This window comes from Gadus morhua, chromosome 17 (assembly GCF_902167405.1).
Source record: "Gadus morhua chromosome 17, gadMor3.0, whole genome shotgun sequence".
In the NCBI taxonomy this organism is placed as follows: Eukaryota; Metazoa; Chordata; class Actinopteri; order Gadiformes; family Gadidae; genus Gadus; species Gadus morhua.
The window spans coordinates 3,313,598-3,333,912 of record NC_044064.1 but is presented as its reverse complement, the minus strand read 5'-3'; the positions used below and the strand labels follow the sequence as shown (position 1 = coordinate 3,333,912).

The window sequence follows — 20,315 nt, the reverse complement described above, 5'->3', positions numbered from 1 at the left end:
TTTGACACACACAGACACACACACACACACACACACACTGGTGTTGTGTGAATATAAATGGAGTTATCTTGTTTGCGATACAATTCTCTTGCTATTAAGTCACGTCTATTCTAATGTCAGTATAACTTCCGAGCAGCTCAGAGCTCAATGGAGATGGCCCTTGTTACCATGGTGACCAGGCCTGTCCATGGTCGACTTTGTGTTCAATTCAACTTGAGGAATTTGCAGACCTGGGTTCAAGTCCCACCAAGAACGTGCTCTGTACTGTTTTGGAAACAATGTCATGTCATTTGACCCCTGGGCGAGAGGGGGCTCTAAATCTTATCTCACCTAGGGCGCCAAAATGTCTAGTGCCGTCCCTGTCCGGGTTCAACTCACAACTAGAACGCACTCCTTGGAATTCCAACTAGATACAACAAACAGCTCCATTGCTAATGCTGTTGGAGATCAATAAATAATGTCACATGATTGTATGGTAAATAATAAACTCTCGCATGATCCAAGTCTGTGTTTCAGTGAGCATGTGATAGAGCTGTTGAGGATCTGTTCTGGGGACACAGATTTGATTCCTGCAATGTTTTGTTTTTTTCTGGGAATCACAGTCTGGTGAATAGTTGAGTGGTTGTGAATAGATGATTGTGAATGAGTTCATTTAAAGCTATTAAATATTCTGGATCCTGCTAAATTATAACCTTCACAGCTCTTGCAAAGCCTTATTTCCATAATATTTTGGCTTAAACAATGTAAACTATATATATATATGTATATACTTAGTTGTTTTTTGGGAAGGCAACAGGGTGTAAAGATGGTAGGGGGTAACTTGAGAGGACAGCTGTACCAGCAGCAGAAGTTCAGGGACTGTTTCTTCATCAATCAGGGTAAAAACGGGGCTGTTGATTGGTTCAGGGAATTAGATCAAAGGTTCTGATTGGGGGAATTGCCAGTGCATCATTGTGTGTAATGTCAATTATAAACTCAGACCAAATTATGCAGTGTCTCAGTGATCGAACGGACGAGACGCTTAGACTATTTGAAACCAGACTCGATGTTGTAGTTTACAACTACTACAAATTCCCCTGGTTCTTAAAAAATAAAATAACTCCGTAATGACTAAGTTTATATGAACACTTAGTGGAGTTACTTGTTTGAGGAAAAAATGCCGTCAAATGAAAACTAACACACCCGTATTTTAAATCACAGATTTAAAATCCCCAAAATCATACAGCCTGCTTGCACATTTACCAAATTAATGTTTATTCAACGTTTCACTAAAGTGGCGAAAAGCATTTCAAATCCAATGTTCTACATTATAAAGAAAAAAATGTAGTGTTACATTTGAAATACTCAGTCAGCCTGGGAGATTATACTCCATATTGTTTGTAACTTTTTTGGGAGCAATGTCTGCCTACTCTCTGACGTCACCGCTGGAGAGAGCGCATCACGGCGCCGGGGGCCAGACTGCGGAAGAGGAGGTCCTGGGACTGTGCTCCGCCGCTCTGAACCTGAACTGATCCTCGGAATATCACTTTTTAAGGAATTAGGAACTAGAAAGTAACAATTTACGTATTTATTTGGATCTATCCTAGGTACCCGGCTGATTATCTATGGTCCAACCCCAACCCTTAAAGGACGCTATCTATTGTTTTGGTGGCACTTTGAGCTCACTACTTTTCCTCTGACCGAAAACTGAGAGAATTTCTTCAGGGGAAAGAAAAAAAGTTGTAAAAATCTTGCAGCAGCGGGCGAACTTTCTGCGAACTGCGCCTGCGTGTTGGAGCGAAATTGGACGAAGCAGGGGTTCACGGGTCCCTTGTTTAACTTTCGGATGGTCGAAGTGAGGAATATTACGAGTTAAAGTTGGTCTTCGCTGTTGGACACGCTGGGAATAACCCTGCAGCTGTCTGCGGTACTCACACTACATCCCCGCTCGGATGTGCGCACAGCGCAACAAAGGAGCCCCCCAGACCCCAGGAGTGGTTGTTGTTGGAGGATTTTAACTCTTCTCTTCCTGGACGTTGTAGCGACTGATCGCTGGGGAACACGGGATCTTCTCCTGGTTCTCCCTTAGCCCGGAGCAGGACGGAATGGATTACTAAACGAACCCACTGGCAGACAAAGAAGGAGACCCCCCCTCCTTGTTGGCTTGACGCGCCGAGTTACGCGTAGCCTCGTTGAGAATGGAGGGCGAAGGGTTTCGAGTCGTCGCCTTAAAACAACTCTTCTCGACATGGCAAAGCGTCTGTTTTCGCCCCCCTGCGGATCCCACTGCGTTTTAAAAACGAGACGCGCTTCCCAGACCCCCCGTCCCGCTCCCCAGGCCCCCGTCCCGCTCCCCAGACCCCCGTCCGTCTCCCGAGACCCCCCGTCCTGCCCACCGTGTTCCCCCCTCACACGACGGGGACATTTCTAATCTGGAAAAGGGGGTGTTATGATTGCGGATATGCTCCGGTTGTTGGTGGTTCTGCTGCTCCTGGGCAGTGGGGCTGCCGTGTCCTACTCCGACTGCAAACCCTACAACGAACGCACCAAAGGCGCAGCGAGACCCCTCGCACCAAACGCCACGGACGACAAGAAGGTGTTTTGCAGCAACATTGAACTCGATCAGGTGCTGCCCTTCGATTCCTTCCCCAACAGGACAGTCACCCTGTGAGTATGACACGAATCACCCACGACCATTATAATCGTTATCATGCCCCATGTTCCGAGAGATGTGGAAGGTGGTCCCTTCTAAGGGCCCCAAATCGTAATGATACTAAGGCTAATTGAATGTAGGCTGGATGTTTAAGGTGCGTTGTGTGATGACCCACTTGTAGGATGGGCCTTGGCCTATTATAATTGAGCTCATTTGGATGGATGAGTTCACACGATGTGTGTTATTTGGCTCTTGATACCTGCTGAGACATGCTTTGAAATCGTGGTAACTAATACACACTTTGTATTGGGGTGGTACACTGTTGGGCACACTTGTGTGTCAAAGGCTTGTGTGTGCAGCAATGGGTCTCTGTAGACCCCCTAAATAATGGGACCGACTGAAAGGGAACTCCACTTCAGTTTGGGAACTCGTTTCAATTTTTTGTATCAAACCATATAAAACATATTGGTTATGAAATCACTTGTATTTGTGGAGTGTGATGCTGGTTACTGTGACAACACTGGGGCTGTTGGTGGCTGAGAGGCAATAAAAGAAGAATCAAACAAGGTGGTTTGCCTGTATTACAGGCATGTGGGACACGTTTAGTGACTAGTTTATCAGACCTAGTTTTTCAGAAAAAGCGTTCTGGTTTGGACAGTTCCCTTTATCTCCAAGACTTATACACTTATACACAAGGTCAAACTTACCTGTTTGACCTTATGATAAGTCAGTCTGTCTTTTATTAGTTCTTCTTCTTGGCTCGCTTTGCGTCTACCAATACAGCCAAAAGGCAATCATTGGTGTCTAGGTTTTCTTAGGGGTTGTTTGTCTTCAAGCTTGGCAGTGATGAATGGATGAAGGTAAAGCCAGGGTCTGCACGGCCCTCACAGAGCAGACTAGCAGAACTGTAGATTGCAGGGGTCTTCAAGTTCCTACTTGTCTCCGCGATGCCCTCTTTTCCCAAGACATGTTCCGTCACCTTTGGTACACAAGTAGCCTGTCTCTTGACAATTGCAGCTTAAAATCGAGCCTCAGATCGTCTTCAAAGCCCTTCCCCTGCTCCAGAAAGTGCCAATGAAGCAGTGGTTCCTGTTGACGGCACCGTTTGGGGCGGGCGGGCGGGTGTTGATTTATGGTATGTAAAGTCGCCCGTCCTCCCTGGAGGTGATGCATTCTGTGTGTTTTTACGACCTGCGGTTGGGGATGATGATGGTGCTACGGCCTCGGGTTTTATTCCAGACTGCTGTAAACGCAGACGAGCGCATCGTATCCGCTTGACGGGCCGTCGTTTCCTTGTGGCTTTACACAACGAAAGGTCTGAGGCCATTGACATGTTTTAAGAAGTTTAACTTTGTTAGAACGTTCCGATTTTTCCTGTCGTACCTGAGATCAGGGAGAGATGTCGTGGCCCCTCACCATCTCACTGAACACTTCGGTATGTTTTTCTTCAGTTTCATCAAAGAAAAAGTGAATAAAAGCCATTGATAACTGGTGTTGGCACTACATAGTGGTCCAATGAGGTGATGTTTCAAGCTAACTGATGTTGGCTGAAACCATGTGGTGAAAATAAAGCAGACACCAGAATAATTTACATCATAGCGCAACAGTTGGGACCACAATGTCATTTTGACCTGTGGGTCTTTCACTGGGAAGTCATGTTTATAGCCATGCCAGATCCCCCTATTAAAGTCCTTCATTCCCTAACCTGACGTTGCCAGATTCGAGACTAGAGAAAATAATTAAACTCTGGCTTTACTTTGGCTGTCTGCAGTCACCGGTCACGCTCATAACATGGTTTTCTATAGGCTGTGTTGGGCTACGGCCGCGATGTAAATGGGACTGAATAGCGTGCATACTTGAATCCCCGGTGATGGTAAACAGACCCTCATCTTTGGTTTGTTTTGGATGTGATCCAGGATTTCCTCTTGGACACTGCCAGATAAGAAGGAGCTGGAGTTGGCTGGAAATGTTTGTCACAAAGTACTTATGACTCATCGTCTACTACGACTCGTACTAAGTTTACACCTAACTTTGTAGACTTTCGAGGTTGATGTTATTGAGGTTGTTATACGTTGGTGTTATGGAGGCTAGTTTAAAAACAAAGTCATGGATATTTTCAAATGCTGTGGAATGTTTTTTTAGGCTGCATTGAGAAACATCCCCCCCCCCCTTCATATGAAAGGCCCTGTCAGGAAACAGTATCACAAGGTTTGATTAGAGACATTTGTCGTACTTCAGCTCCCTGTTTGTTGTACTCCAGTTTTCCATCTGGCGGTTGGCTGATATCCGTTGTACCTCTGTTAATGTGAGGTCAGCTCCCCTATAGAAAGACACATGTGTATGTACGAACAGGCTGCATTTGTTTTTTCAAAATGGCTGCATACTTGGGTTGACTCATTGCCAAACTCAATTAATCCAGAACCAGGAAAAAGAATACCCTTAGGACTCATACTGCGCCCTTAAAGTGTATACACGTTCAAATGGTTAAGCTAGTATTATCTTACCTAACCTGTGGAATGCATAGCTTGTCTCCATCTCAGCTAGCCAACTAAATGGTTCTCTGTGGGGGGAAAAAAGGATGAGAGATGCATTCGTACGCTCCAAATAATCCCACATGCCTAAGTAATCGGAGAGGAAATGACACAAATGTGTTTACTGTTGGGAAAACACAAGTATTATTTCCAGGGCTGTGCAGCAGCTGTGTGTGTGTGTGTGTGTGTGTGTGTGTGTGTGTGTGTGTGTGTGTGTGTGTGTGTGTGTGTGTGTGTGTGTGTGTGTGTGTGTGTGTGTGTGTGTGTGTGTGTGTGTGTGTGTGTGTGTGTGTGTGTGTGCGTGAGCGTTTATTCTAGTGTCCACTCGCTGCTCATATTTCGGCCTTGGTGGGTGCATTACCGCCAAACCGGATCACTACTATGTTGGTAGCCTGCCCTACACGACCATAGTTCCGCTGTTCCCTCTCTGCTCGAGTATCTTTGCACTACTCTTACCCAGAAGCCAATGGGGTGGAGCTGGCCCTGGGACACACCTAGGCCCGGCCCATGCACACAGATAGAGAGAGAGGCACTGGTTTAATGTTGGGGGGGAAGAGGCCGGGATTTCCTCCTGGGCCACAGGAAATGCACACGCAGTTTGATGACCCATCAGAGTGCAGTAAAGTGTCTGGGTCCACTGCCGTCGGTGAAACCGCGGGCTAAGGCCCCGGACACATCTGGTTATTTTACTGCAGGTTAAAAGATTTGAGGGCCGAGGGTAAAGAAAAGGAAAAGCCTAAAACCATCGTTAATTATTTTGTCCGTTTCGTGGACATGATTGATGCATCATGCGTAGTTAGTTACTCTGCTTGTTTTTGTATAAAGTATCCAAAGTCAAGTGTCGTTACGTCAGGACAGTTGAGGCTGTTAAGTCCATCTGAATAGTGTGATCCTGTGTGGCTCATGGGGTCCGTCATGCGTCGCCTGCGGCTACAAAGATCTTGTTTTCCTTTCGGCGTTTTGGGCAAGCATGAGTGCTGAAGCAACACTTGAATGTTTGCCTTTGTCAGGAGACCGGAAAAGGGGAAAATCCCATAGGCCGGACACTGACAGCTGTAGAAGTCAGTCCGTCCTCAGACCCGCATTGGTGGAGCAGCGTTGGAGCGCTTTGTTTTATCAAGCCGTACCAAGGCTTAATTCCGTGTCTGTTGACTGAGGAGGAGGAGGAGGAGGAGGAGGAGGAGGAGGAGGAAGAGTTAAGGCAGGTACGAGGAGGAGTTAAGGCAGGTACGAGGGAGGTAGACATGCTGGTTTCTGTTTTGGTGACCGCTGATGACCTTTTGTGACTTGTTTGCGTTCCGCCTCACGCTTCCACTCAGCCATAGGAAGCGTTGAGTGAATGAGTCGGAATGTGGTCTCCTATACATTCCCCTGATAATTGTGTTGGGTCCATGTTGAATGGCATTATCATCAGTCTTATGAATTCGACAAAGGGATACAGAAAGTGGCAAGAATTACTTGTGATTATATTATTGTATTTCTGTCAATGTGCACAGATGGATGCTCTTTATCGCTATTATGAGTAGTAGCTAGCTTGAAAATTACAATGACAAATCCTAGGTACTCAAAATACATTTACGACACATCTAACCCTTTATCGTGAGCGTCATATTTGCTGTAGGAATTGTGCATTATATTACTAAATCAGATGGTTTGGTTTATAGTTTCAATTAATGTGTCCCTGCAGAGATGACTACTGAACGATTTGAAAGCATTCTTAAAACAATTATTGTTGGCTTCCATTAGACATGTTTTCAGCCCTGAAACCGATTAATAATTCAGAACACTCAAATATGCATTTCAATATTTTGAGGGATAGCAGCACATGGACAACCGTGTTCTCTAGTAAACAATGGATTGTGTCTTCTTGAATTCTGTCTTCTTGCACGGCAACATGTTGGTGTGCTACAGTGAATCGAGACAGGTCTTGTGACACCACGCAAACCTCCCACTGCTATTAGCCATGACATAAACACATCACCCGTTACAGCTCTAATACTTAGAGACTCAAGCATGAAAACAGCAGGTTGGGTTGTTCTGAAGTGACTTCAAAGTATCAGAGATCTGACTCTGGGCCGTGTTCTGGGAACTCAAAAACATCTCCGTCGAAGGCCTAAATGGAAGCGACTGCTTATGCTTCCTCGGTTGTATATTTGTAACAGAGCTATCCTTCTGCTCAAAGTTATTAGTGAAAACTTGACTGCTGCTGAAAGTTGGCTTATGGGGACGCGCAGTTCTCATCGCCAGAGTTATTGCCGAATTATTAAATGTAAGCCTCTTAAGTCATTGAAAGTATATATTTCTAAACGCATTCCACCATCCGCTGTAACTCACAACAGCACTTTGAGCTTCTCTGGGAGTTGGTGCGGGTTCCTTCAGCGGTTCCGACCTGGCTTAGGCTCTGAACTGCCTTTATCTGTGGATCAAGATAAGCCCCACTCCCCTCCTGTTCTGGTGAAGGCCCTCATAAGAATTCCTCTGGCTGCTCTGTCAGTCTGAGGCGGCGAGGAAGCTGCTCAGACATCCCCAGGGAACGGGAACGGGATGGGGGGGGGGGGGGATATGCAAAGATAAACCGTTATGCATTTAAGAGGGTTTAAACCAAATGTTTTAACTGCATTTACCGAGGCAGGCGGGTTACTGGGCTACGTTAAGTGAAATTTACTGGATGCAATAGGCCCCAAGACCGTAAAAGGATTTCCATTTCCAGGAGGGTGTAGAATACCGAAATGATTTCCATTTTCCATTGCATGGCTTTGCTTTCTCCTTGACTAAACCATTGGTTTTAATCTATTATTGGCTATAATCGAATGCCTAGTTGGACGGTATCAATGGCTAGCTAATGTTAAGTTCATACCATGGGTTAAATTGGTATAGTCGATGCATCATTGGTCATTTTGAATTGCCTGTTTATGTTGTGTCATGCGTGTCTTGGGTGTCCGTAGATGTCTCAGACAATGAACTCTCAACGGAGAGATTCCTTTCAGTCCGGAGCAGAACATGAGCTAACCTTAACTTGGCAAATTAGCCTACGTACCTAGCCCAAACGGGCTAATGCAACATATAGGAGGCCTTGTGTGTTGAAACCCAAGCGCTTGTATTCATACAAGATCCTGCTGCTGTGACCAGGGACAGGAAGTAGTACAGTTCGAAGGTACCGTCAACCAAGTTTCCGTTGTTATTGTGGAAAATCTTTAAGGGTAAAAGGATTCTAATTCCGAACAGCAGGGATTTATTGAGATAATTGAAAGAGTCAAAAGTTGGACTCTGATCACATTTGTGTCCAAACATCAGATTTTGAAATTGATTTCACGGACGTATGGTGTATTTACACAGCAGTTATGTTTTAGAGGAATAAATTGCTATGTAAACCACGTTTACGTTTTTCACGTGTGCACAGGAAAGCATTTCCGCGGCGGATGGCAACATGCAATGTAATATTCATTTTTCAACAGAGTAATTTTTTTCATGAAGATGGAAAATACTGACAATTAGTCAGGGATGTTCAACGTTTGGATCCTGTGCCATAGACCCGGGTTCAGCCAGAGTTCAGCATGCTCACATTTAAGATGAATTTTGCCATTGCCATCTGTTGGCCACGGCAAAACTAGGAATTCCCCACTGAAGTTGTTCAACGTGACTCGTTGTCTTCAACAGAGGGCCCATGTCTTTCCCCTGTAGCGTGAGACTATGACGGACTGCAGACATTTAAACATACGTTACGTCTGTGGGAAGAAGCTCTACAACAACAGCCAAGTCAAGCATACAAATCATGTATTTCTATCCCTCTCCCTTCACACTATCTCTGTCCGTCGAGCGGTTGAACGCCAAACGCCCGAGTATCCAGTGACACAGTCAGCCCCAACCCTGTAATAAAACAAGCCCCCAACACCCGATAATGACTGCAATTTGGCCCCGGGATGTGGCTGCCGCCAACACGCATGTCCCCCACAGCATCCCCTTCCCGTTAGCCAGAAATGTACGCTTACCGCTGAGTCCCTATTTGGTTTCCTCCCCAGTGTTGCCATCGGGCAGAGTGGATTTAGAGTTGGCACTCGTTGGCAGGTCTTTAGGGCCGGAGATGAGCTCTGGCAGTTGTCTGATTTCAAGAGCTAGAGGGGAAGTCACTGGAGTTAGGGATATGTATTTGGCAGTTAATGAATTAATCAAGTCCAATGTGTACCCAGGGTTTATTTGCAATATCGTTATCACGGTATCATTGTTTTACATCGTAGGTTTCTGTTATGTCGGCTAAATGTGATTAGGTGAGACGTTCACTTACGTTTTTCCCCTAGGCATTCTGTATATGCCTTTGTGGAATTGTGAATTGGCATCCCATGTGTGATATGTGTAATTAGAAATGATTCTCGTTGTACCATCATAATGGCAGTTTTCAAGCGATACCTGGCCCGGTTCCTTTAACCAGGAGGCTGATAATCGCTGGCGGGCTTCAGTAGCTGTAATTGTGTGTTCGACTGTTCCACATATTGGCCCTAGGGCTGGGCGATATGGACAAAATCTTATATCACGATATGAGTAATTTTATATCACGATATGGATATATATCACGATATGGTATTTTTGAAGTAAATTAAAATAATAAATGGCTTAAAATAACCATACTTCACATTTGATCAGTTTTTTATTTTATTTTGAACTTGAATTTCCATGCTTACAAAGGAGTAAGTAGCAAACAATCTCTCATTAACTGCAGTGTCATATAGTGCAAACATCTTGTAAACATTGAACTGTTTTTTCAATACAAATAACATTTTTTTTTAAAGGTGTGCTTCACACCTGCCTGGCTGTCAGTCAGTGCAGTGTAATATAAAATAAAAATCACAGCATCACACAAATATTTTAAATACTAATTATACACTTATAAAATAAAGTTATGTGCTGTGCAAATAGCTGGTGGTAAAAACAGAACTGTTTCTTCAATACAAATGAGATTTTTTTTCAAGTTAACAGGTGAGTCTCACACCTGCCTTGCTTCAGTCAGTGCAGTGCAATATAATTTTTTTTTTTTTTTTTTCTTTCTCTCGGTATAAACGATATGGCCAAATCTCTCCCGGTAGACACTTTCATGTCCACGGTATGATATCGTCATATCGCCCAGCCCTAATTGGCCCCAACACTCCAATCATTAGATATTGGCATCTCAATCAACCCCTCTAAACTGACCACGTCAGTGATTAAAACTCATCTCCGTGGCAGTGTGCGGTGTGATGGATAACCCGTGGCACCATTGACTCGTGGTTCTGTGGAGCAAATTCTAACTAGTTGGGCCACCTGTGTGTTTGTGGTTGGTTCTCGTTGGACAGCGAGGTGCTCATTTCCAAGCGCGGTATCGTCAACATTTTGTCTCTACGGTTATTCTTTTTCAGAAGCTTTTCGATGTGTTTATTTTTTTCTTCATTTCTTTGCAGAATACTGAGCAACAACAAGATTCAAGAACTGAAGAATGGATCGTTCGTGGGTCTGACGATACTGGAAAGACTGTAAGTATCATCTTCTATTTTGTTACCGGTACTCCCAGTCAGCTACCAGCCGTGTCGAGCCAGCTCTCTGATACTCTTCTGCATGAAAACACAATCACTCAGCGCTGTGTCTCGGGTTTCACCCTCGAATACGATGAAGTTGTTATTCTTAAAGGGATTAATGAATATACATTGTTAACCGCATTAAACACCAGTCAATACATCTGATATATGCAGCAACAAAAACGCACCTGTTTCCTGTTTAGTCTTAATCGCAGAGGAATTTGCGATACTAGATCAGCATACTGGTATCGTCAGCAGAAAAGCAAAAAGATAAATAAATAAATAAACGCTGTGAAGAATAAACGTCAACAAGTCCCCTGTTAAGAGCAAACCTTCAATTTCGTAAATTCTCGTTAATTCCCATCAATTCTCGTTTATTCCCATGGAAAGTTTCCAACTTTGAAAATTCCCGGAATTGTGCAACCCTAGTTCCGTACCTTGCGTCGTTTCAACCACACAGAACACCATCAGGTCCTCCGTCACCCTGCGCGGGACGTGGGGGGGGGGGGGGGGGGGGGGGGGGGGAGGGGGTCACCACGGGCTGGCTTTGTGCCAGCAGAACATCCAGGCCACAGTGAAGCAGGAGGCACCAGCACTTATCCCGGGTTAAGAATAACAGCACCCGGCCCGGGGAGAAGGAGAAGATAGGGCGAGGGCGCAAGAGAAACACTAATTATAGAAAGGGCCTGCAGGGAGTGTTGTGCCTGATGTATGGGATGAGATCACAACAAAACGGGGCATTGAGGAGCTTCTAGATCACGGGCCTTGGTGAGGCACTAGAAGCATCTAAACAGGAATGGGGGCGAAAAACATTTTTCCCAAGTCATTGAAAGGAAGATGTCAGTAGAGTGGTGAATCATCATCGTGTGTGTGTGTGTGTGTGTGTGTGTGTGTGTGTGTGTGTGTGTGTGTGTGTGTGTGTGTGTGTGTGTGTGTGTGTGTGTGTGTGTGTGTGTGTGTGTGTGTGTGTGTGTGTGTGTGTGTGTGTGTGTGTGTGTGTGTCTGCGCCCGCGCCCGTGCCCGCGCCCGTGCCTATAATGACTTGGGTAGTAGCAGCTCTGCAGCGTGCGCCATGAGAACGCTAAATACTTTGGAAGCATTGCTTTAGCCTTTGAGGAACGTTCCCTGGAAGAGTTCCCGGGGGCAGCTCGGAACACTTTGGAAGAGTTTAGCTGAGTGTCCCGGTGTAACACGGAGAGTAAACGTTGGGGTTTGGCATCGCAACCTCCCCAGCCCTCACCCATTGGCCAGGCTTCTCCTCGGAGACCCGGGGCCCGTGGTACCGGGGGCCCCGTGCTACAGACGGACCCCCAGGGTGATTCATCACTCTGAAACGGCTCCATAAAGCTAAAGCAACCAGACCATTAATGGCCACATTTCTACCCAAGCCTACACTAACACATGACTACACTGATCTGGAATTTCTGAAGGGCATATTAAGTCCCCCCCCCCCCCCCCCCCCCCGCTCAGAATTGAAGGAAAACGAAGACACACGAGACGCACGGGCTAAGCCTTTTGGTCATGCATTTAAAGTTGTTTATCTTTAAGTTCGCTCTTTCTTTCTCCCGGCCACATCGCTGCCTCTCTCTCTCTCTCTCTCTCTCTCTCGCTCTCGCTCTCTGTCTCTCTCTGTCTCTCTCTGTCTCTCTCTGCACTAGCAGCCAGGTATTCAACCTCCACATCGCTGTGCCTCGAATATTTCTCGAGCAGCACGGGGGTTTTTTCTGCGCGGGTTCACTTCGCTACATTCTGAGGTTGTTATGTTAGCTTTTTTTTCTTGTGTTATCGCTCTTCCGGGAGTTCACGTTACACAACCATCACACACGGCCCCTGGACAACTCTCGTATGAACAAGATTTCTATTGATATGCACACGGGGAGGGGGGGGGCAGGCCTCGCGGGCATTTGATTTGGGTCATACGCTGCTCTTCGCCTTTTGAAAGACGCTCCACCACCAAAGGGTAAACACGGCGCCATGTTCTCAATCCACAATCAAAAGAGGAAGAATGAGGAGGAGAAGGAGAAGAAGGTGGTGCTGTTGGAGGGAGGGGGGGGATAAAGCTTTGATCTCTCCACACTAGGAAAGCCTTGAAGGCAATTCCCTGTGTGTGTAGTCTGCAAGTCGATTGTGCTGAAGGCTCCATTCTGCCAGCTTTTTTTTTTTCTTTTGCCTCCAAAGGCAGCTACAACTGTGGCCCTCTCTCCCCCCCCCCCCTGTCATGCCCAACCTCTCCCCCTCTCGCGCCCTCCCCCCCCCCCCCCCTTTTGAGTGTAGCGCGCCCGCTCGCTAGCTTACTTTGTCATTGTAATGAGCCTAGTGTAGGCCAGAGGTGTTGATGACTCCACACACACACACGCACGCGCACGCACGCACGCACACACTGCCTAGCTTGGCGCCGGCTCCCCCTTGTTCAAGTTCTCACTCACCCTCCATCTTGTTTTCTTGTGTGCTCACCAGCTCTGAGCACGCTACACTTGGGGGGGGGGGGGGGGGGGGGGGACATTTGTACTCCAACGTGCACGCACCCAAACTCCCCCCTCTTAGTTTACAATTCTTTACCTTGTCGTCCGTAGGTACAGAAACCAGGGCGGCCCCTCCTTTAGATTGCCCTTTTGTAGTTATAAATGTAAGACCCCGTTGTAAACAGTAGCGTGTGTGTGTGTGTGTGTGTGTGTGTGTGTGTGTGTGTGTGTGTGTGTGTGTGTGTGTGTGTGTGTGTGTGTGTGTGTGTGTGTGTGTGTGTGTGTGTGTGTGTGTGTGTGTGTGTGTGTGTGGGGAGAGGGAGGAGAGTGGGTGTTCCCCGACAAGGGCCTATTAAGGCTATCCACACCTGGGTGTGAAATTAGGCAGAACCTGCTTTGTACCTCAGCGGAGGAAGGGCAGACACCCTCTTCCTGTCTCAGACGCGTCCTCCTCACCCCGCTCCATGGCGGCTTGCTCTGATGGGCGATATGCATACACAGCTCTAGGTAGCAGCTAAATACGTCCCATGCCTTTTAAGCTTACATGAACTGTGATCTCATATTAACACGTGGCTCAGTATCGGTACATCGAACAATAGTGTTGTGCATATATCGGGGGTGAAATCATGATAGAAGATGGTTTGTTGTGGCCAAAGGTGGTCGATTTCTAGCCTTCCCCCATGTGAGAATTACTAAAATGTGCTTATTTGTTCAACTTTATTAATGTCTCATATGCGTATGTAAGTGTTACATAACATGGAAGTGATACAGCTGTGAACGATGCATGTGAAGGTTTCATCATGGCTGTAGCGTTAGTCTCATATAAGATGCAATGTACACTTTATCATAGGCTTCTCCATTCATGAAAAGATAACATGACTAAATTATATTTATCACAGACATGATCTGTACAAACTGTTAATTATGCATACATAATCATAATTAAAATAAATAATTCATCCAGTGTGACACAGTCCTACTCTTACAAGACATAATCACTGAAATATGTCAAGGAGAACTGTAAAATAGTCTTCTGTTTTGGTCGGTTATATTGTAAATACACAAAATGGTGGGAAGACTGTTTGTCGGTTAATCACAGATACACTCTGAGCGTTCTCCTATCCGTCCGAACACTCTCACTCTAAGCCCTCCAACAGGCCATGTTTCTATATCGACATTATCACGTAACAAAACTAACTTTAGCTTTGTCACAACCTGTTTATGGGTCCGTTTTATCTCCCCTGCGCTCCTCCTAAATCACAGACATCTCAGACGGCGTTTATCTACAGATGTGAAAAATGTCAACAGTTAGGAGCGCGAGTGCTATGATCACAGGCCTCAGTCGGGCATCGAGAAGTTATGTCGCGGGACTGTTACATTGAGACCTCGTTCATAGCATCATTCTGTATTAAGAGTCACTGACTATATGGGATGAATTCCTCTTGGTTTGGGCTCTGATTGTACCAACATTACATGGCACTGTTGCTCGATTTAGAAGGAAATGCTTTTCTCCTAACTGTGTAGTCTGTTTCCGTCAGACCTGAGATAGTCTGGTTGTGGTTTGACTCCCAGCTGCGTGGCTCTTGGTCCAACCCCCATGTTTTGAAGTCCAACTGCAGGCTTCCATGAGCCAGTCTCCCACCTGCTGTTCCCTAATGATGTCTGTATAAAAATAAAATGTTTGGATAGCAGGATAAACGGTTGGCTTTATTGGATACACAACAGTTTGTGAGTGGGTGTAGCAGGCTGAATTCCCCGTGCCTTAGCTCACGCTCTGCCATTCGACGTGTCTCTCAACACACACGGCGCGGACATCAAACGCTAAAGCAGTGCAGGGAAGAGAAAAAACACCCTCTCCTTTCTCTATTCATGGTCTGGCCTGCTCACTCACCAGCAGCCCCCCCAAACCCGCTTGGCAGACAGCTCCTCCTTGACATCAATGCCCCCCCCCCCCCCCCCCCCCCCCCTTTCCTCTCTAGCTCTCTTTGTCTGGGTGTACGGCTAGCATACCCCCAGCCCCTAATTAATGACAGAGAGACGGTTGCCGCGGTAACACAGGTGAACGCTGCAGGTATTCCGTCTCCGCAAGCCTTTGAACCTCCCGTGTGTGTGTGTGTGTGTGTGTGTGTGTGTGTGTGTGTGTGTGTGTGTGTGTGTGTGTGTGTGTGTGTGTGTGTGTGTGTGTGTGTGTGTGTGTGTGTGTGTCACACGCCCTGGGGCTGTGGTTGTCGATGCACTTGGCCTTGTGAGGGTGATTGATTCTGATTGGTTGTGTGTGTGTGTTTGGGTGCCTCGCGTGGCTCTCAAACAGGTGTCTGTCGGCCCCCTCAGTTGGCCCCTGGGACTTGGGTTGAAGTGTGAGCAGAGCCAGGGGTTCCCGCCTTTGACTTGAGCCGGACCACTACATTGTCATCGAGACCTCTCGCGGACCACCTCGTATGCAAACTGTAAAAGGTTGATTAATACACATGCAGTCGCGGAGCGAAGAGTGCCAACGCCCCACAATGTTACTCAACAAAATGTTACTGTAAGAAGGCCCTGGCCAGTGGGAAAGACAAAGTCAGCAACACTGCTGATGCCCCCATTGGGTTTATTAAGAAGTTACAAATTAGCAGAAAATATAAATGGCAAACATTACAATGTTGTTATTATGGAATGCAGACAGCAACGCTACAATAACATCCCATGCTACTGTATTTACTAAACTGTATTTATTCTGATAATTTATTTTTGATTATTTTATTTATTGTACATTTTTCTATTTTGAGAATACAATCCCATGTACCACCTGCAGTAACACGGGTTAAGCTTTAGTTTCTGAAATATTAACAAAATGTACAATATCCAATAACCAAATGGCAGGAGCTGCAATCTTTTCATTAGGATAAAATGTAGATGTATGTACAGTAAAAAAACCTTGACAAATTGAGAACTTTAGTGCTGCACAGATATCACATGTTCAGGATTTTAATTGTTCATCATTTTGCAGTCTGTCAAAATAATCACACTACGATTTCTCTTTTTCTCCCATCATTCACCCCTCAGTCTCTTAAAGCGACAGTACCAACGTGTCATACGATCAGTTAAACATGTCATTTTGTTCTTCTGCTTTGACAGAGACCTCCGGAATAACTTGATCAGTCGCATCGAGCCCGGAGCCTTCCTTGGCCTGCCAGCGCTGAAGAGACTGTAAGTACCCATGGATCTCCGGTTCCCAGTTTCCGTCTGTTAAACACTGGGGTTGGATTCCTGTCCCATTGACACCAGTGTGTCCTGATTACTGGATCCTTGGGGCTGAGAAGATCCTAATGGTTGGGAATTCAAAGAATTGCGATATAATTATAATGGCTACTGAGCGATAGCCAATATTTGTTTTGTATTTTATACATGTATATTACCCTGGCATCGACACTAAACATTAGGATTGGGTTTAAGTATACACCCACGCTCCCAATATTTATTCTCATATGGTTAGACCCTGCCTTTCGTGTGTGTGTGTGTGTGTGTGTGTGTGTGTGTGTGTGTGTGTGTGTGTGTGTGTGTGTGTGTGTGTGTGTGTGTGTGTGTGTGTGTGTGTGTGTGTGTGTGTGTGTGTGTGTGGTCCCCACCTCAGTGTGAATCTGCTTGGTGTTAGAGTAGTTCTGTAGTGTGCTTACCGTCTATAAGCGACCGTGGTCTGTCTGCCGCTAGCTTTTTCCCAGGGTTCCTTCTAAACACACACAAAAACTCGCACAAACGCAGACACACGCGCGCACACATGTTCTGTGTGTGTATAACGAGACTTGCCAGCCCTGAAATCACCCCGGGTGACTGCTCTGACTCTATTGCCAACATGAACTCACAGTTTGGCTGCTGAGAGTGAGGGAGAGAGAATTCCAAGTTTCCAACCCCATAACACACACACACAGACACACAGACACACAGACACACAGACACACAGACACACAGACACACACACACACACACACACACACTATATTTTTCACAGCCGTGTACATACCCACTTACCTATTTTAATATTCTTATTTCTCACGCCCCACATGAGATTCACAGGCACTACACTTTTTGGGATTTATTTTCCCCCTTCAGCGTAATTTCAGCCCCGGGCCCCTCACCAGCGTTCCGTATCGCTGGTTAACACACACTGCCCTCCTGTCTGAGGTAATCGCAGAATCACCTTTTCTTTTTTTTTTACCGTGCAGTCCTCTCCCCTCCTCCTCTGGGTTTCCCGCTCCCGGGGAGAGGCAGGCTTGTTGTTTGTCAAGAGCTGCCAGGCTAGCATAGCGGCGCTGCAAGGGTCTCCAGATGATGTCAGAAGTGTGTGTGTGTGTGTGTGTGTGAAGGTACACACACACACACACACACACACACACACACACACACACACACACACACACACACACACACACACACACACACACACACACACACACACACACACACACACACACACACACAGCTGCTCTGTGTTGGGTGAGGTGGCCCGGTTCCCGCCACTTGTTTCTGCCTTTCAAGGGCTTGTGGGTAATTGAGTCAATTGGCAGAGGAAAAGGGCGTGAAAGGACTCACCCAGTTTGAAAGTGGTTGTTTATTTTGCAGCCTTGTCTCCATCTTGAAGCTTATCTCTTCTGGTTCTTTATGGATTCCTTCACTCCAGCCTGTCTGGAGTCTGTCCAGAGGGTTCTGATGCAGATAGACAGATCCGACGTGATTCTTTCGATTTCATTTTCATCCTCTGCTCAGACAAATGGTTCCTAATCGGTAGCAACGGATTTTCAGACATTTTCCAAACACATCTTCACTTTCTGCTGGTTCTTAGCCACAGGCCTCTGCCCAGTTTGTTTTGAAGGAGGGAAGAACAGATAAGGAAAGTTAAGGAGGGAAAGTTGAAGGAGACCCAACGTGTGTGTGTGTGTGTGTGTGTGTGTGTGTGTGTGTGTGTGTGTGTGTGTGTGTGTGTGTGTGTGTGTGTGTGTGTGTGTGTGTGTGTGTGTGTGTGTGTGTGTGTGTGTGTGTGTGTGTGTGCGCCAAGCACCCCCCCCACCCCCACCTCTCCCTTCTACAAAATCTGGTTTAAAATGAATTCAACAGCTAGCCAGGAAATGCTACCTCATTCCTCCGAGAGCTATTAGCAGCGTGGCTAAAAGAACGAGGCGTGAGATTGCGAGGAGGTGCCTGGCTGTCGCGTCTGTCTGGGAGGGAGGGTGGACGAGGGCGGGTCCGCTATACAGGACCTGGCAGCTGAGACACAGAGCTGTCTGTTGGCTCACGGTCCGGCCCTACACGCACACGCACACGCACACGCACGCACGCACACACACGGCTGAAGGAAACACTTTTGAATGAATGAATGTGTGCACCCTCACTCACACACATGCTGGTCTTTTGTGTGTAATGGGACACACACACACACACACACACACACACACACATACACACACACACACACACACACACACACACACACACACACACACACACACACACACACACACACACACACACACTTGCATGGCCTGCATTCCACCAGCAGCAGCTCAACAGTTGTCAACATGGCCTAATCACACGTGGCTATTTTTAAAGGCCTTCCTCCGATCATTAACAACGATGGACAGGAAACGCGACACAACGCTTCCATCGCCTGCAGTTCGGACGTACTACTCTAATCCGGAGTAAAGGCTTAGCAATGGTTCCACGTTGACACGACGCACCGCCCTACGCGGTCGCTTACCTGATTTGATCCTGCTTCTGGTTTTACTCAGAGGACCAATCACAGCCCTTGTTGCTGCTTGCCTCAACGCAAGGTTAACCTTTTTGGGAGGCGCACGTCCAGCCCTTGGGGTGGACGCAAGGAGGGACCGCAAGGACGTAAGGGGTCCGTAAACCGCCCTGCGTTGAGTCGACGTACAACCATACCTGAGGCGTAAGGCCTAACTCACAGTAGGGCTAACCCTCGGTAGGGCCTAAACAGAGTAGGACCTAACTCACAGTAGGGCTACCCCACGGTAGGGCCTAAACAGAGTAGGACCTAACTCACAGTAGGGCTACCCCTCGGTAGGGCCTAAACAGAGTAGGACCTAACTCACAGTAGGGCTACCCCTCGGTAGGGCCTAAACAGAGTAGGACCTAACACACAGTAGGGCTATCCCTCGGTAGGGCCTAAACAGAGTAGAACCTAACACACAGTAGGGCTACCCCTCGGTAGGGCCTAAACAGAATAGGACCTAACTCACAGTAGGGCTACCCCACGGTTGGGCCTAAACAGAGTAGGACCTAACTCACTGTAGGGCTTTGAAGAGAAATAGCGTAGATATATATTTGCAATTTACCAAGATTATTAAAGCAAATCATTGAACACACTGGTGCTAAACACATAAACCTTTTCCCAGAATTTTCCGAACCACCACCTTTCAAGGTGTTGGTTTGCACCAACGGTAATACTGTTGCCTTACACAAATACAATTACAATTAGGGCATTTAGCAGGCGCTTTTATCCAAAGCAACTTACATCAGTTAATACACACATTGACACACCGACGGCAGAGTCAACCATGCAAGGCGACAGCCAGCTCGTCAAGAGCAGTTAGGGTTAGGTGTCTTGCTCAGGGAGACATCGACACTCAGCTAGGAGGAGCTGTGGATCGAACTAGCAACCTTTCAGTTACAAGGCAACTGCTCTACCTCCTGAGCTAAGCCGACCCGCTACTGCGGGGTATCCACGTTGACACGACGCACCGCCCTACGCGGTCGCCCGCCTGCTAATCGGGTTGTGTTGCTGCTCTGATGTTACATTAATACCCTTGTGCGTTTCGAACTTTGCCTCTTTTGACCTCCTCAGAAAGGATTAGGTTTTTGTTTCTTCCTTTGTTTGGGATAGCACGCAACCACTCTAAAGGAGTCACATGACCAAATCATCAAAGGGTAGAACATTTTGAGGTTGATCTGACTGTTACCCACAATGCCTTGTGTTCAGACGGTGAATGAGTTTTCTCCGATTTGATTTATTCAGGCCAGACGTTTTGTTTGAAAGAAGCGTGACATTTCTTTCAAGGGGGGGGGCGGGCAGTGTGTTCTATTAGCTCAATGTTTACCAAAGTGGACCCCAAACCGCCACTGAGTTACGGCAGGACCCCGTCATCACACACAC

The 20,315-nt window shown here is 46.7% G+C and overlaps 1 protein-coding gene across 1 annotated transcript in view; it reads left to right on the top strand.

Annotated features, from left to right (window-relative positions):
- Positions 1-1,450: 1,450 nt before the first annotated feature.
- The window catches only part of adgra3 (adhesion G protein-coupled receptor A3), a 38,513-nt gene continuing 19,648 nt past the window's right edge, over positions 1,451-20,315 (top strand). The window contains exons 1-3 of the mRNA XM_030338481.1: positions 1,451-2,646; positions 10,593-10,664; positions 16,286-16,357. Of these exons, the coding sequence (XP_030194341.1) occupies positions 2,429-2,646; positions 10,593-10,664; positions 16,286-16,357 (362 nt within the window). The 5' untranslated portion in view covers positions 1,451-2,428. The remainder of the gene's footprint in view (positions 2,647-10,592; positions 10,665-16,285; positions 16,358-20,315) is intronic.